Source organism: Prionailurus bengalensis, chromosome D2 (genome assembly GCF_016509475.1).
Source record: "Prionailurus bengalensis isolate Pbe53 chromosome D2, Fcat_Pben_1.1_paternal_pri, whole genome shotgun sequence".
Classification (NCBI taxonomy): domain Eukaryota; kingdom Metazoa; phylum Chordata; class Mammalia; order Carnivora; family Felidae; genus Prionailurus; species Prionailurus bengalensis.
Genome location: NC_057351.1, coordinates 16985116 through 17001359, shown reverse-complemented (window position 1 = coordinate 17001359; position 16244 = coordinate 16985116). Strand labels below are relative to the sequence as shown.

Here is a 16244-nt window from a genome sequence, read left to right as displayed (position 1 = left end):
GGATCCTCTACACCTTTAAAAAAAAATCACTCTCTGGGGGCCTAGGTGGCCCAGTTGGTTGGGCGTCTGACTTTGGCTCAGGTTCACGGTTCACGAATTCGAGCCCCACATCAGGCTTTGTGCTGACAGCTCTCCCAAAAACAAACATTAAAAAAATTTTTTTTTAAAAACTGCCGAAGTAGGTATTCTGCCAAGTACTGCCTTTCAAAATAAACTTGGAAAACAGAATACTGATTCCACTCTTGCTTCAACTCAGGGCTTTTGTGGAGCTCCTCACTTGGCAATGGCCTTGGAGTCCACGTTGGAGCCACATAAAAACGTCAGCCATTTTTACCCCTTTGTTTTGACCAAAATGTTACCGTGTGATAAGATTTTTTGTCATAAAGAAAAACAATGCCAAAAGTGATTACTATCATTGAAGACTTTTTGTTTTTAATGGGTCACAAGCTTTGAGAAGTTCCAGACGCTTTCAGTAAGTGCAATATAATTTTAAAAATATGTTTAGCCATCCACGGTGATTATTCTGGAGAGGACATTAGCTTACATGTAGGTGTGGTTAAAATCCTCTGCTGTGTTACCTGTCACAGTCACATATACCACAAAAGCTGTGTTCTATTTACATAACTTCTTACAGAGATTTCACGCACGTGGTAGGCTACAAATCAAAACTGCTTTTCCCACAAAAACGACTGACAAATTATCACACGTGGTTCTTTCATGACAAAGTAACAGGACACCATTTTTAGAAAATTAAAAAAGGCAACTTAAAGCTAATTACCAGCATTTACAAATCAGTAAATCATGAAGTTTATGAAAAACCATTACATGCAGAGGTACAAAACACCAGTCAGAGCCAATCTAGCATAAATCTCGCTGGACAGGATTAAACGTCCTTTTCAACAGGCTGGCTATAATTATACTCACAGTGCGATTGGCCCTTCCCACCGTACGCTTATCACCATAAAACACACACACCTCACCGGTACAAATTTTATTATTTCTACTTGACGTTTTCCCCTAAAATAGAAAAGCAGTCTCTAAAATATGAAACAAATTAAGAATAATCTAGAAGTCTCATAAGGGTCCAGTTCCAGTACAGAGTTCCTCTATGTCACGAAGTACTTCACTTAGCCACTCGGGAGGAATTTATTTTCTTGATGTCAACCTGGCTCAGAATCAGTGTCCCATTTTTGAATTTTCCAACCTGTCCAATCTGTCCACTTGACAAAATGCTGGGAGCTGATTTCTTCTTTTTGGCTCTCCTGCAGTTAAAAATCAGGGAAGGGTACTGAAGTTAAGCTTACGAGGAAGGGCTATCGCACCGCCAGCCAGGTGGCCGGGGCCCCGCCCCTACAAACTCCAGGTGTCCCCCTGTGCGTCCCCCCCACTGCCCCGCCCCAACAACTGCGGGCCTTCACGTGGCCCCAGAAACATGCCGCCTCCTTCCTGCCTCAGGGCCTTTGCATTGGTTTCTTCTCTGTGGAATGTTCTCTACAGATCTTTCCAGGCTGCCCCCTCCTCTTCACTCAGTTCTCAACTCAGATGTCACCCCCCTAGAATGACATCCCGGCCCATCCCCGGTGATTTTCTCCCCCGATGCTTTAGCGCCACCTCTTCATAGAACCTGCCGGGGCCTGACATCCCCTTGCTAACCTGTTCGTATGTTTTGGTGTGTTTCCCTCACTACAGTGTAAGCTCCTCAAAGACAAGGAAACTGCCAGTGTGACGATGCCTATATTCCCGACACCCAAGACACCCATATGCCTGGCACGCAGGGGACCCTCAACGGACAGACATGTATGGTCAGAACCAATGACCGCTTGACGGCATATGCAAGCTCACTAGGAGTCCAAGGAAAAGGCCAAGACAAAAGAAGTCGATTTTGAACCAGTAATTCAAGGAGGGAGAAAAGGCATTTTTGAACAAACGCTAAGAAACAAAAGTAGAGCAACAACATCAATGTCCCGTTATTCAGACCGTGGCGCCCTGCCTACGTGGTAGGTCAAGGAACTGGCAGTACAGACCCAGGCCGTGCTGTCTTACCAGCAGGCTCTTGGGGGGGGGGGGGGGGGGGGACACAAGTCTTTTGTTGGAAACGTCAATCTCAGCTTCTCCACCGGTCACTTGAAGCGTCTGGTCTTTGGAAATGGGAGACCGGAGAAAATTCCCAGTTTGGTTCTGAGGTAGCTATTCGATCTTGGGCCATGTCCTACACCTGGTCTTCCCCTCACGGGACTCACTGAGAATCCACGAGGGACTGTGAAGCACCCTAACGGGCTAGAAACACCGCGTAAACTCCAGGTGCTATCTTCACAACTGATGCAGTATGCTTATCCAGATCATTCCACCCCAGTAGCTGATGATGTGTCACTCACCTGTCTTCCTGCCCTTTCCTCTTCTTTTTCTTGAAAATATCTGTGTCCTGGGCCTGATTTCAGAATTTAAGATAATATGTGTGTCAATAACGGATAATGGAGATTCAAAAAAAAGACGAGGTTTGTGGTCAAAAGCCAGTAAGCTATCACTTAATATTTTTTTTCAAGTAGGTGTATGAACACAAACTTAGTTTCTTCCTAAAACTCTTTCAGAGTGTGAAAGGTCATTCCAGAAAAGACTGACAGTAGAAACATCGAATCTTCCGTTTTAGATGAAAGGGAGCGAGTGTAACCTCTGTTCCTCTGAGGTTTTTCATGGGTCCTCGTGTTCTACACCATGTAAAATGCAATACAGGAGAAAGAGCAAGGCAGCTTATGTTATCCGAGTGGGAGTTTGCTATTTCAGAGCAAACCTTTCATGTAAATATGCCAGGTTACCTGGCTGGTATTACGGAATAAGGCAGACCTGAACAAGTGGAGAAAATGATCCTCTAACTCCAGATTTTACTGTTGTCTACACTGCTTTCCAAGCAGCCGGTCCAGCATTCCACTGTGGCCAAATGCAGCCACCTTTCTGTTCTAGCTTAGGAACGAAAAGGCTATTACTCCTACCATTCTCTTTTCTTCTTCTTTTGCTGCCTTTTTTTCTTTGATTTGTTCCTGCAAGACCTTGTAATTCACATAACTATTTTTGGGAGGCTGAAATGAAAGGAAAAAAAAAAAAAAAGATACCATTTTTTATTTTGCAAAGACCTCCCAGTGACCCATGCCCTGACTTGCCCCGGGCTCTTCCCCCGCTTTTGTATCCTGTCTGATGCTGGAAGACGGAAGCAGCCCCCCACCTGAGCACCCAGCATTATGGCACGTTCCCGTTCCAGGACTCTTTCCTTTCCTTTTCCGTAACCCGTGATCCCGAACCGGTGCACTTCCAAGCGAGCCTGTGGGCACAAAGCAGAATCAGACCCAGGTGCGTTCCAAAGACTCCAGACAGGACATACATCCCGGGGAGTAACACACGTCAGACACAACGTGCTGTCGCAAGAACTCTGTGGAGGGTGGTTTGCACAGCCTTGTGGAGGTCTCCGTTCTCCCACGTTTAATTTTGGACAGGTGAAGCAAAGACTTCTCTCCACACAAATTAGCAACAGAATTCGGATTAAACGCAAAGATGCTCTCTGAGTTTCCACTTAAAGGTACCCCTCCAAACACACTCACAAGGAGAAACCATTCCTCATGGAGGTTTCAAATGCAGATCTGGGTTTGCTCATTTGTTTAAAGACACTGCAGAGGAAGAGGAAAAAGTCACCAATGCCCACTCTTAGCAGCTCAATCCCTTCCTCCTCTCTTCTTTTTCATGCATTTTTAAAAACCGAGTTTTGACTACAAAATACACACGCCTGGCTTTTCATACTTACCACTGCATTACTGGCATTGTGGTCACAAGCCCTCGGGTTTTAACTGACAGCCTAATAATCACCAAGAGAAGGTAGTGTGATTTGCTTAGCCATTTACTCAACCGCTGGACATGTAAGCATATTCTTTTGTGTGTGTGTGTGTGTGTGTGTGTATGTGTGTGTGTTATAAAGCTGAAAAGATTAACAATTTCAAAACACATACCTTCTCTAAGTTAAATTCTTGTCTATCCACATCGTTCCCAAGGATATTAGTTTTGGTCTGAAAAGAAAGAGAATTCTTATTAAGATCATCTGTTACTGTATCATTAGAGTATTTGTCACCAACAGAGTAGTCATGTTTTTTTTGTTTTTCAGCTTATTTATTTTGAGAGAGAGTGCACATATGCGTGTGCATGAGCGGGGGAGAGGCAGAGAGAGAGGGAGAGAGAGAATCCCAAGCAGGCTCCGATGCAGGGCCTGAACCCTCAAACCAGTAGATCATGATGTGAGCAGAGATCAACAGCCAGACGCTGAACCTACTGAGCCACCCAGGCACCCCCAGGGTAGCCATGTTTTAAAAAGCCCAGAAACTGGCCCAGATGTCTACATACCGAACAATAACACAAGCATGTTGCACAAAAGCCTAATTACCAGTTAATGGAAGAAAAAAAACCTTTTGAAGTCTCAAAGCTTAAGAAAGGATGAGAAATTTCTTTTAAATTTTTTTTAACATTTATTCTTGTGAGCGAGACAGAGCACGAGAGAGGGAGAAGCAGAGAGAGAGGGAGACACAGAATCCAAAGCAGGCTCAAGGCTCTGAGCTGTCAACACAGAGCCCGACGTAGGGCTCGAACTCACAAACCATGAGGCCATGACCTGAGCCGAAGTCGGATGCTTAACCAACTGAGCCAACCAGGTACCCCAGGATGAGAAATTTTTTTTAAATACAAAAATAAAAAAAAGCGACGAGAGAGACTAGTGTCTGTCTCTCATAAACCACATGTACAAGATTGTTTGGTGCGGGGTTTAAAAAAGGGTGGGTGTTTGAGGGATTCTGGAGGGTAATATTATATTTGAATAATTCTTTCTCTTCTTTCTTCTTCCCATCCAGCCATTAGAATGATGGCTAACAAAACTCTCTTGACTTGAGTATTTCTTTCAGGAACATCAGATTTCTAGAATGGCTTATACTTCCCAACAGAAAATGATGATACTGCAAAAGCCTGCAAAGCATGTGACTCTTTATATCGATGTATCTACTAGCTACGGTTACTGACCCACAGAATTGACCAGAAGCTTGAGACTTGAAGGAAATACACTGTCACATCTGGTTAACAAGAGCGGTCGCTACTCAACTCCAGCCACCAGATCTGGACCAACGGGAAGCAGCCTCTAAAAAAGAAAAGGCACCCTTCTCCCTCACAGGACAGTGGTGAAGAGGGATGGATGGCCGGCTGCTCTGCTCCCAGGATGGGACCTCCCGCTGCTCCTGCTCAGCAGGTGGGGGTGGGGGGAGGGTGGGGGCTGGGTTGGCTCAGTGCCCTACCCCACACCATGCTGGGAAGTGCCAGAAACACTGCAATCTACAGGTCTTCTGGACTCTCCTTCTGCAAAGGGGAGCTGTATTTCAGCTCAGCCTGTCCCCCCGACCCCTGCTGTGTTTGGGCTGTGTGGGTCAGTCAGTGACTGTTTCCACAGGGGACAGCCTCTGTCTCCACAAGGCCATGTACTGACCTCACAGAGGGGTTCTTACGATGAAAGTGGATGAAGCGTGCAATGGTAGATGTTAGCGACGTCCAATAAACAGGAAGACGTGGCCAATGCTGCAAAGTCACAAGACTCCTGGGGGGCACCACAACACTGCTCACCGGCTGTCACGCCGCACACGGACTCTTGCAGGCCCATGTGCTGATGGTGACAGACAGAACAGGGCACCACCAAGGATGCTCTAAGCATGCGGCCTCGTTCTGTGCTCTCAGTCCCAATAAATGCACCTTCCGCGTTAGTTTATCAAGATTCCTGACCTTTACTACGCTTACGATTTTCTTCGACCGTGTATTGCACAGACTCAAGTGCCTTAATTAAGACCACGGGCACGTGGAGGACGCCAGGCACCTCCATTCATTTATCCCAGAAAGTCTTACTTCCTGTTCCATGACTGGAAAAAGTCTACGTCTACCTTGAAGGTAAAAACTCTTCTCCACTGGTACGCACGTCTAACCTACTCAATATGATGAACACTAATACCACTTTTGGAAAACAAATGGCTTAAGTCTTAATGACTTCAGGATCATCCAGATCCTCAAATACAAATTATATGTTAAAAAGAAACACCACAGGGGTACCCTGGTGGCTCGGTCAGTTGAGTGTCCAACTGCTGTCTCGGGTCATGATCCCAGGGTTGTGGGATCAAGCCCCACGTTGGGCTCTGCGCTGAGCATGCAGCCGGCTTGGGATTTTGCCTTCGTCTGTCCCTCCCCGCACCCCACCCCCATCGTGCTGCCCCTCTAACCCACGTGTGCTCAAAGATAAAATTTAGAAAGGAAAAAGGAAACCTGAATGCTGGTCACAGATCTCCAAAATCCCATGAAACATTTACCTCCATTTCTAAGTACTGACGTAGTTCTTTCTCTTTCTTCTTCTGTCCCAACCATCCAATCAAGTAACGGCTAAACTCTCTCAAGTTGACAATTTCTTTCAGGAACATCAGACTTCCCGCAATACTGGAGATGTCACAGATGCCCCTGACTGACTGTTACTAGAAGATCAGCAAGAGGAAGGACGCACTGTAATAAAATTCCTAGCCACCTGTGCTACAGTCCCCGCAGGGCTGAAACCCCTGGGTCTGGGGGAGAAATTGGCCCCCAAAGGACAGGGGCATGGCTTCTGATGTCCCTGCTTCCCCCAACGCCAGCCCACAGATTACCCAGTCCTTGCATGCAGGCGTCTGTTTATCTTGGCCGTGGAGACACCTGGGCCGAGGGGCTGTGGAGACCTGAGTGGCAGGCCTGGCCTCACACAGATCATCTTGCCGTTCCCAAGCCCTGTATCAACATGTCACTAGAAACTCCTCAGCTTTGTAGCCGTCGATGTATTTGAGAAAAGGTCTGGATTCTAGATCCTTGTTTATTTATCTTTTCATTTTTATTAAAAAAAATTTTTTTTAATCTTTATTTTTGAGAGAGAAAGAGCACGAGCGGGGGACGGGCACAGAGGGAGAGGGAGACCGAGAATCCAAAGCGGGCTCCGCGTCGACAGCACAGAGCCTGATACGGGGCTTGAACCCACGAACCGTGAGATCACGACCCGAGCAGAAGTCGGACACTTAATTGACTGAGTCATCCAGGCGCCCCTCTAGATCCTTGTTTACAATAAAAATAAACATTTGGAAAATAATTCTTAGCTAATTATTTTGTGATGCTGAATCCATAGGCATGACCCGCCCCCCCCCCCCCATTACCTAACTTTTATTCACAGCTTTAAAGCCACTTCAGTACATTATTCACAACGTATTGCCTGGTAGAGAAACAATCGGTGGTTTTCCCTGTTTTCTTGCCCCTCGGACCCACTGCAGTAGGAGGCACAGCACCTGCAGACAATACCGGGTCCTCTTCTGCTTCTAGGCTTTGCTGCCTACCTGAAGCTAGACGGGGCCACGTGACCTTCTGTGGCCAAAGAAGTGTGAGCAGAAAGGAAGCGTGCCCCTTGCACATGGAGCCTCTCTCTACCAGTCATCTGTTGACTCCCCTTCTTCACCAAAGCAACTAAGAACCTTCCAGATGGTGGAGCCCCTATTAGCCCCGGCCCCCAGCTGAGGACGGTGTAGGGCAGAGCAGTCTGTCCTTAGGAGATATAAAAATAATTAATTTTTGCCTTCGAACCACTAAGATGGAGGGACTATGTTATTAAACCACAGCCTAATCTAACTTGACCGGCAAAGCCTTACTGTCCCACACACAGGAAAGAGAAATGTCTGCAGATTTTGAGAACTTGCGTGTTAGGCTACGAAGAAAGAAAGCTGTGGAAAGAAGAAACCGTTTGGGAGAAATACACGGGGACGATGGATAAAGGCCCGCAGCCCCCTAGGCTCAGTGAACTCATCCACGGGTTGACTTGCTGACCACAAGTACTTTCTCCTGCACTGGTTAGATTCTTCTATTCTATCAGCTACACTGTCCAACCTTTGTCCGATTAGAGAGTAGCTGGGGAAATAAACAGTCTCGTTTTAAAAAGCAAGCAGTTCTGGGGCACCTGGATGGCTTAGTTAAGCGTCCAACTCTCCGTCTCGGCTCAGGTCTTGATCTCATGGTCGTGAGTTCAAGCCCTGCACTGGGCTCCGTGCTGGGCATGGAGCCTCCTTAAAAATACAAATAAAAAATATAAATACAAAGTATGTATCTACATAACTGTATTTATAAAAATATAATAACGTATATGTAATTTAAATGCAAGCAGTTCCAAGAGCATCAGGAAATGTACTCTGATCTTCTTGAGGAGATGTTTCTTCAACTACATTACTCTTACACCTATCTGACACTGGATCTCGCAAAGAACAGGGGTGTGGAACAAAGTAAGAACCTGGGGAAATAACTTGGGGACAGGTCTTTCTATCTAGTGAAGATGCTGGGAAGCAGGGCACTTGTGTTACTCAAAGGACAAAGAGCCTAACCTGACCTGTATTCTCTCTTTCTGGCGTAGTGGTGAGGCACACAGCTCTCACACAGCCAGAAACCCCGGGGTCCGAACCTGAGCTCTGGTATTTACTTCACATCCATAATCCTTTGTGTGGAATCCTTAGAAAATTAAGTAGTTTTCACATTTGAGAAAGGTAATACCGTGACTATACTGAATATCATACGTCATTTCCAGTGGGGGCCGAGACAGCAACCCATAATCCATTAAGCACGTTCACATTTCTGCAGCAGTATCTATGAATATTCATGCCAAATGCAACAAACAGAAATAATTCCTAAGCCTCATCTGAGTTCAGTTCAGGTTTTGCTGCCAAATAAATCTATCTGCATCAAACTTCGAAACGAAACATTAACTGTGACTTCCAAAGCTCCGGGGTTCTGGGATTGCAGGTATGGGGCGGCTGACTGTTTAAACGCAGGCATGCACCCTCACCTCTCCAGGCATCAATTTCCTCTGTCACATGAAGACAGGGCGCATGAATTGTGAGGATTCCACGAGATAACGAACTAGGGAACAGAAATCATCACTCGTGGAACGCAGTAAGCACCAGCGCATCTCGGTTATTAGGAGTGATTGGCTCCCTGCTCAGGAACAGTCTACATGCACCTGGGTCCAGGCCCCAGGAGCCAAGAGCCCCTTCTGATCTAGAGTCCACCGTCCTATTATTTCTATTGTCTTTCTTACCCCTTCTTTTCTATGGAGGCCACAAAGGAGGCTAAGGTTCAGGGCAGGGGCCGATGTTAAGGGTGGAAAAAACACTGGTGAGACATCCCTGTGAGCCAAACAACACTTGCGTCATTTCCAGCCACACCCGATGCTTTCATTTCTCAAGACCCTTCCTCGTAGGCAGCCTTGCACCCGTTCAAGAATGGTTCATGCACTCATTCCTCATATTCCGTCAGGCCACCCATCCTGACCCAGCAGCACTGCGGTCAACTCCTGATTCAGCTCCTGCAGGCCTCTGCTACCGCTTCCCTGTCATCTAGTTACCACACAGAGGCCTGAGTGATGTTTAAAAGGTTAAGTCAGATCACCTCATGCCCTTAAAACTCTCTGCTGGCTTTCCATATACTTTAAACTGAACTCCAAAGGTCTTACCATTGCTTACGAGACCCGGCAGGGGCTGGCCTTGGCCTGTTCCTCCACCGCAGTTCATACCATTCTCCTCTCTGTCCTCCTCCACTAGGCTTCCAGCTTCCAGAACACATTAGGCCTTCTCACGCATCCGGACGCTGGCAATGCTGTGTACTCTCCACCCGCGTTAGTCTCCCGGCTCCTTTCTCCGACAAACCTCAGCAGAGCTTTGTCACCTTCTCCTGAGACTTCCACCGACTCTACCGAAAGGAGGTTCTGCCTGCTACTCTCAAGGCCCTATTTCTTTTCCTTCAGAAGGTTTATAACTTTTTAATTATATTATTAATTTACCTGGAGTTTGGTTGACCCCACCAGTAGAGAGTATACTCCATGAGGGCAGAGGACTCTCTCTCATTCACCATTGGATCTTCTGGGTCTGACAAATAGTTGGCACCCAAATTATTTGTGGAATAAGTAAGTACACAGGTGATCTTTTACCTACTGTTTCCTGATAGACTACGTCTATAGTCACTCCACTGTAAAAAGGATAGGATTAGGAAGTTCATCTGTAGGTTAGACACCTGGGATGGGTAAAATGTTACATAAATGGTGGCCAAGTTCCCAGATGAACCCATTAAAGGGGGTGATGTCAGCGGGGAGGGTTTCCCCCCACAGCCGACAAGCAATCCTCCCACACCAGCTATAATCCAACTCTATCTGGAGACAGCACCACACTGCACAGCTTAAGGGCTCAGTCCTATAAGACTGTCCCTCGCTTCATATGCTGCAAGCCCAGGTTGTTACCTGTACTTAGGACTGGCTACCCACAGGTTACAAGTCCCCACGACTCCTTCCTTGGGTTGGATGAATTTGCTAGAGCAGCTCACAGAACTCAGGAAACCTGTCTAACTGACTAGATTGCTGATTTATTACAGAAGGATACAAGTCAGGAAGAGCCAGATGGGGGAGATGCACACGGTACAGCGGGTGGGACAGGACAAGGCACTTCCATGTCCTCTCTGAGCATGTCACTCGCTAAGCACCTACAAGTGTTCACCAACCCATAAGCTTTCCAAACTCTTTTGCGTTTATAGAGGCTTCACTACCTAAGTATGATGGACTAAATCGCTGGCCATTGGCAATAACTCCAACCTCCAGCCCTTTACCTCTCCTCAGAGGTCAGAGAGACAAGATTGAAAGTTCCAAACCTCTTGTCACGGGGTGGGTTCACCTGGCAGTCTGTCCCATCTTTACAGCCTTTCCAACTTACTCATTACAAAAGATACCTTTACTGCTCTTATCACCTAGGAAAGTCCAAGGGTTATAAGGGTTTTGTGCCTGAAACAGGGGACAAAGAAAACATAGATACATACAGATACAGATACAGATATAGACATATACATACACACACACACACACACACTAAGTATATATATATATTTTTTTTATTATAAATCACCATACCACACCATGAAAAACTGTTTCAATACACAATGCAGTTTAATCACAGTATTTATGGCACAAGCCTAAGTTCTAGGGAAAGACGGTCACTTCCTGGGTTCAGGCAGGGCCAGCCGGGTTATCTAACTGGTTAGTACCTCTCAAATATTCTCCAAAGACGACCAGCTGACTCCATGCAGGCTATCATTATTACACTTCTTTGCTGATTCCATGTCTGTTTGAACTGTCCTACAATGACCTGTAAGCTTGCAGAGAGCAGGGGCCACAACTATCTTTTACTATGTTGTACAAACTCTTAGCATGGCATCACATATCCCAATTACTCCCAGCCGACTGACTATTCCTTACCTGGCATTCCCTAGATCCAGGATATGCCATTAATAAGCAGTGTTGTATTCGTTTGTATTTATTTACATGTTGCAATGCCAACAGGCTGAAGTCTTTTTACAGGCATATGTGTTTTTATTGTGTTCATATCCCGTCTCCTTAGCCAGACACATTCACATTTTCAAAAGAATCAATTTTAGGGGCTCTTGGGTGGCTCAGTTGGTTAAGCGTCCGACCTCAGCTCAGGTCATGATCTCGCGGTTCTTGAGTTTGAGCCCCGCATCGCTCAGAGCCGGGAGCTTGTTCAGATTTTGTGTCTCCCTCTCTCTCTCTGCCCCTCCCCCACTTGCACGCTCACACGCTCTCTCTTTCTCTCTCTCAAAATTAAACATAAAAAAAATTCTAAGGATCAATTTTAAAAAGGAGGAAAGGGCAGAACGGCCAAGGGCAACTGAGAAGTTTCATTAGGGTCAGGAAGTCCAAAATGTCCAATGAGCTGAGGTTCCTGACAAAAGCCAGCTACGATGAAAAAGGGATCGGTTAGAATTGGAAGAAAATGAATCTAACAGCCTGCTGCAGATGATCTATTATTAAGAGACAGAGAAATGCATTCATTCAATGCTAACCTTTTTGTCCTTTCCACTAGAAAACTTTCCATTCTAGAGAGAACACAAGCAGGTGTAGGAGGAAACAGAAGACCGAGGACCTGAGGAAATGAGGGAGGGTACTCAGATGCTTTGCTAAACTCCCCAAATGCAGAATTATATATAATGCAAAGCACTGTTTCCCAACCTTTCTCACTGCACGGCACACACAGAAAATACTAACATTTGTATGGCACACTAGGGGACACTATGCTAATATTGATCTCTTGTGAGTTCCCCTGGCTGATCAGCTTGGGAGTTCCTGCTGGCTGAAGGACCAAGGGAATCCGTTTCCTAGTCCACCTCTAACAGTGCCCAGTGCCCCAGCATTTGGAGTATGAGTTGGGAACTGACCGGGAATCCTAAAATAAAGGTAGATTATTACAAAAAGCACTATTAATCTTTGAGGAAGAGATCCTGATGAGGATCACTTCACTTGACATGAAGTGCTACCTGAATTCTAGGAAAGATTATACAGATGGTTTTTAAATCGTAAAAAAGATGTGGTAAGCCCTGGACACCGACCAGCACATGCACACACGTGTTCACTGAGAACCATGCAAGCCTGACTGTCTTTGCAGTGGGTTGAGTTGTGGTCTCCAAAGAGACATGTTCTAAACCCCCAGAATCAATGAATGGATCTTATTGGGGGAAAAGGGTCTTTGTAGTGTAATTAAGGATCTCATGACAAGACCCATTCTAGATTTCGGGTGGGCCCTAAATCCAATGACAGCTGTCCTTTGAAGAGACAGAGGGAGATTTAAGACTCAGACATATAGAGAAGAAGGCCATGTGTAGACACAGGCAGAGGTTAGGGTGACGCAGCCACAGGCCAACGAACACTTAGAGCCACCAGCAGCTGAAAGAAGCAAGGAAGGATTCTCTTTCAGAGCGGAAGGTACCTAGCCAGCCAACACCTTGATTCTGGCCTTCTGGTCTCTAGAACTGTGAGAGAATGAATTTCTGCCCAGCAGCCCTAGAAACTAATACAATCCCCTTTTCCGTTTACGATAGACAGAAGTTTATAGGACATGAAGAATGCAACAGAAATAGAGTCCCTGGAGTTCTGCAATGAATTTGACCAAACCACAATGATATCCTTGTGGGCAAAGCTGGATAAGCAACCATACCTCTCTCCTGGACTGAATTTTGAGTGAGACTTCCAAACTCAGTCTGAGATTACCGCTCAGTGAAATCAAACTGCTTTCCGTGAGAAGGGGAGTTCCTTGAGAGGGAGCAGTTTGGTCTATTTTGTTCAATGCTGGAACCCAGTGCCTACAATAGCAGCCAGAAATAGTGGCTGAATGACTCCGTTTTCTCAGAGCACAGTTAAGCAGAAGCCCCAGGCGCATGAAAGAGTCAACTCGGCAGGCTTGCGTTGGAATATTGTCTGATAAGAGTGTTTTTACATCCCCGAGCCCCTGAGTCAAGGCTGCCTGGATAGTTTACACTAGCCGTGGGATTTATGGTGAACACGTCCTTTTTCCTGGGGGTCTAAGAGCTTCAGTAACTAAGGTCAGTCTGGATGTCTACACAACCGACCCCCAATAAAAACCCTGGACACCCAGGCTGGAGTGAACTTCCCTGGTCGGCAACACTTCCGACCTGCTGTCACGAATCACTGCGGGTGGAAATTAAACGCATCCCACACAACTCCACTGGGTAGGGACCTCTGGACACCTGCACCTGATTTCCTTCAGACTTGGCCACATGCACCTTTTCCCTTCGCTAGTTTTCCTCTGTATCCTTTTGCTGTAATAATTTGTGACCGTGACGATGACTATAGCCAAGTCCTGAGTCCTGTGAATGCTTTTAGCCGATCCTCAAGCCTGAGGGTTGTTCTGGGGACCTCTGACACGGTCTGTAAAAGTACTCATCTAGGTGCGCCTGGCTGGCTCAGTCGGAAAAGCATGCGACTCTTGATCTCGAGGTCAGGAGTTCGAGCTCCATGGAGGGGAGGGGAGGGTAGAGATTACTTAAATAAGTAAACAATTTTAACAAAGAAACAAAAAGATACTTCTCTACAACTGCAATATCAGGGTTTCCAACACATACATTGAAACTAACCAACTCATTACCTGTGTGTTCTCATCTTGATCCGGCTTCCCTTTCCTTTTTTTATTTCTGCTGTGAAATTCTATCACTTGTACTCGCTCCCTGCTGTTCCTCAGTGTTGAAGGAGATGCCGTAGCACTAGGGGCGTCTGGTCCTAAAGGAGAGCTGGTGGGGGTCACAGCAGGAACACCCTGGAGCTCTTCCCTGAGTTCCTTGAAGAAGCTGGAGACTCTCTTCCTTCGGCCTCTCACGGGAGAACCAGGTACAGGAGCTGGGTCTGCTGCCAAGGTCACTGGAGTCCCTACATCTCTCCTCTTGTTTTCTCCCTTCTTTCTGATCCTTTTCTGTTCTGCCTCATCTTCTGTCTCCCCTGTTTGTTCAAACACAGAGTGGAAAGATAAATATTTTTGGTTCTATCGAATGAGATGAAGGCACTTATACATACGCCACAGCTATCAACACCCAGAAATACAAAGAAAAAAAAAAAAAAAAACGATTTCTTTTCCTTCAGATAGGGATGTATTTGCACAATTCATAGAATCCCAAACTGCGTGGGGCGCCTGGGTGGTTCAGTTGGTTAGGCGTCTGCCTTTGGCGCAGGTCATGATCTCGCAGTTCGTGGTGAGTGTGGGCCCCACATCCAGAGCCTGCTTCAGACCCCCTGCCTCTCTCTCTCTCTCTCTGTCTCAAAAATCAATAAACATTAAAAAAGAAAAGAAAAGAATCCAAAATGCAACATCTTTTCCTAGGTAACTGACTGTATCCATGCCTTTGACCCTTGCAGCATAATAAGTTCTCACCTTGTTCCGTAATAAAAGTGACATCAAGGCAATAATCCCAGGAACTGGTAATCCCAATTGGCTCACTTTTTGTGCTGAAAATGTCTGCCACTGCAGCTGGTGTTTTGTTTTATTTGTTTTTTTAACACTTTCTAGGGGTATAGGTAAGTATCACAGTCTTCCTATCGTCCAGAGTAGAAGTCCATACAAATACAGGGACTGTACATACGAGGGAGTCTGAGGATTGGAACCCAGGCTCTGCAAATTACTAGCTAGGTGAGCTTTGGGAAGCATTTTAACCTCTAGTGCTGGTTTCTCCATTTGTAATAATGGGATTAAGGACAGGATCAAGTTTACTGGGTTGTGAAAATTAAATGAGTAAATACATGAAAAATATGGAGTGCATGGGAAATTCTCTATACTTTCAGCTATTGTGTTTACTGTTTGAATAAACTGATCATTTTGAGCAATGGCTCCAAACTAAAATAGCTTTTGAAACATCACCTTACAAATTTAAGAAATACTTGCTCCTTAAGGGCGTTAACGCCTAACAATCATCTCTGTTGCATGAACAAGGGATGTCGCCTTCCCTGGAGAAAGTTCTTCAGTGTGTGGAACTGTCTTCCTACTAAAGTGCCTGGCGGTTGCCAATCCCAATGACCTTTTTGTATTTCCTTTTCCCCAGTCAAGATAAAAGGAGACCACAGGCTGGCCAACTTAATGAAGGGAAGCCTGCAGCAAAAAAGTTTCCCGTGAAAACGTTCTCTGAAGTCCGTGGGGGAGGAACACACTGAAGGATGGGGCACCAACGTCACAAGGTGGTACCAGGGCACCAGGATCACCGAGTTTGGGGGAGAATGTGGGGTGGGCAGTGGGCTTCCCAGAGGGCCGAGAAATGTGAAAGGGTGGGCTATTCCGAGAACCCTTTAAACCTGACAGCCTTGGTGCTCATGACGAGTAACTAAGTGGTGCCCACACTCAGGGGCGACGTGGGAGGCTGTATTCGTAAAGAGTAACAACAGACGCTGAAGGTGGGGGCGGGGGGGGGGGAGAAAGGGGGAACTCGGACGCAGGTGTGTGCTGAACCCATCCTGGGAACCAGGTCGGCAAAGGGAGGGGTGCTCCACGTGCAAGAACCTTTAGCCTTGAACGCCGAAGGCGACCCAGTTCGGAAGGCACAGCAGACACCTCGGCTGCAAGTCCGCTGTCCACGTGGGCTCCGAGGCCCCTCACTCACCGAAGTCGTAGAGGTTCCGGAGCAGGGCATCCAGAAGTGTCTGAGAACCCGGAGGCGCGGGGGCCTCCGATCCCCGCTCCTGGGCCATCGCGGGGTCTGCCACCGCCGTGCGGCCCAGAGCCCGCCCGGACGCCCACACTTCCGAGTTCTGACGCGCTGCGCGCGCGCGCGCGCGTGCGTCGCAGGTCCCGGCGCGGCTTCCG

At 46.7% G+C, this 16244-nt stretch overlaps 1 protein-coding gene across 1 annotated transcript; it reads right to left on the bottom strand.

Moving 5' to 3' along the window:
• Positions 1 to 406: 406 nt before the first annotated feature.
• On the bottom strand, positions 407 to 16232 carry CD2H1orf131 (chromosome D2 C1orf131 homolog). Its single transcript, XM_043596316.1, has 7 exons — positions 16042 to 16232; positions 14049 to 14395; positions 3993 to 4049; positions 3218 to 3313; positions 2988 to 3074; positions 2376 to 2428; positions 407 to 1262 (listed from the first exon to the last, which is right to left on the bottom strand). The coding sequence occupies exons 1-7, from the start codon at positions 16127 to 16129 to the stop codon at positions 1124 to 1126; spliced, it is 867 nt and encodes a 288-aa protein (XP_043452251.1). The 5' UTR covers positions 16130 to 16232; the 3' UTR covers positions 407 to 1123.
• Between the last annotated feature and the right edge of the window lie 12 nt (positions 16233 to 16244).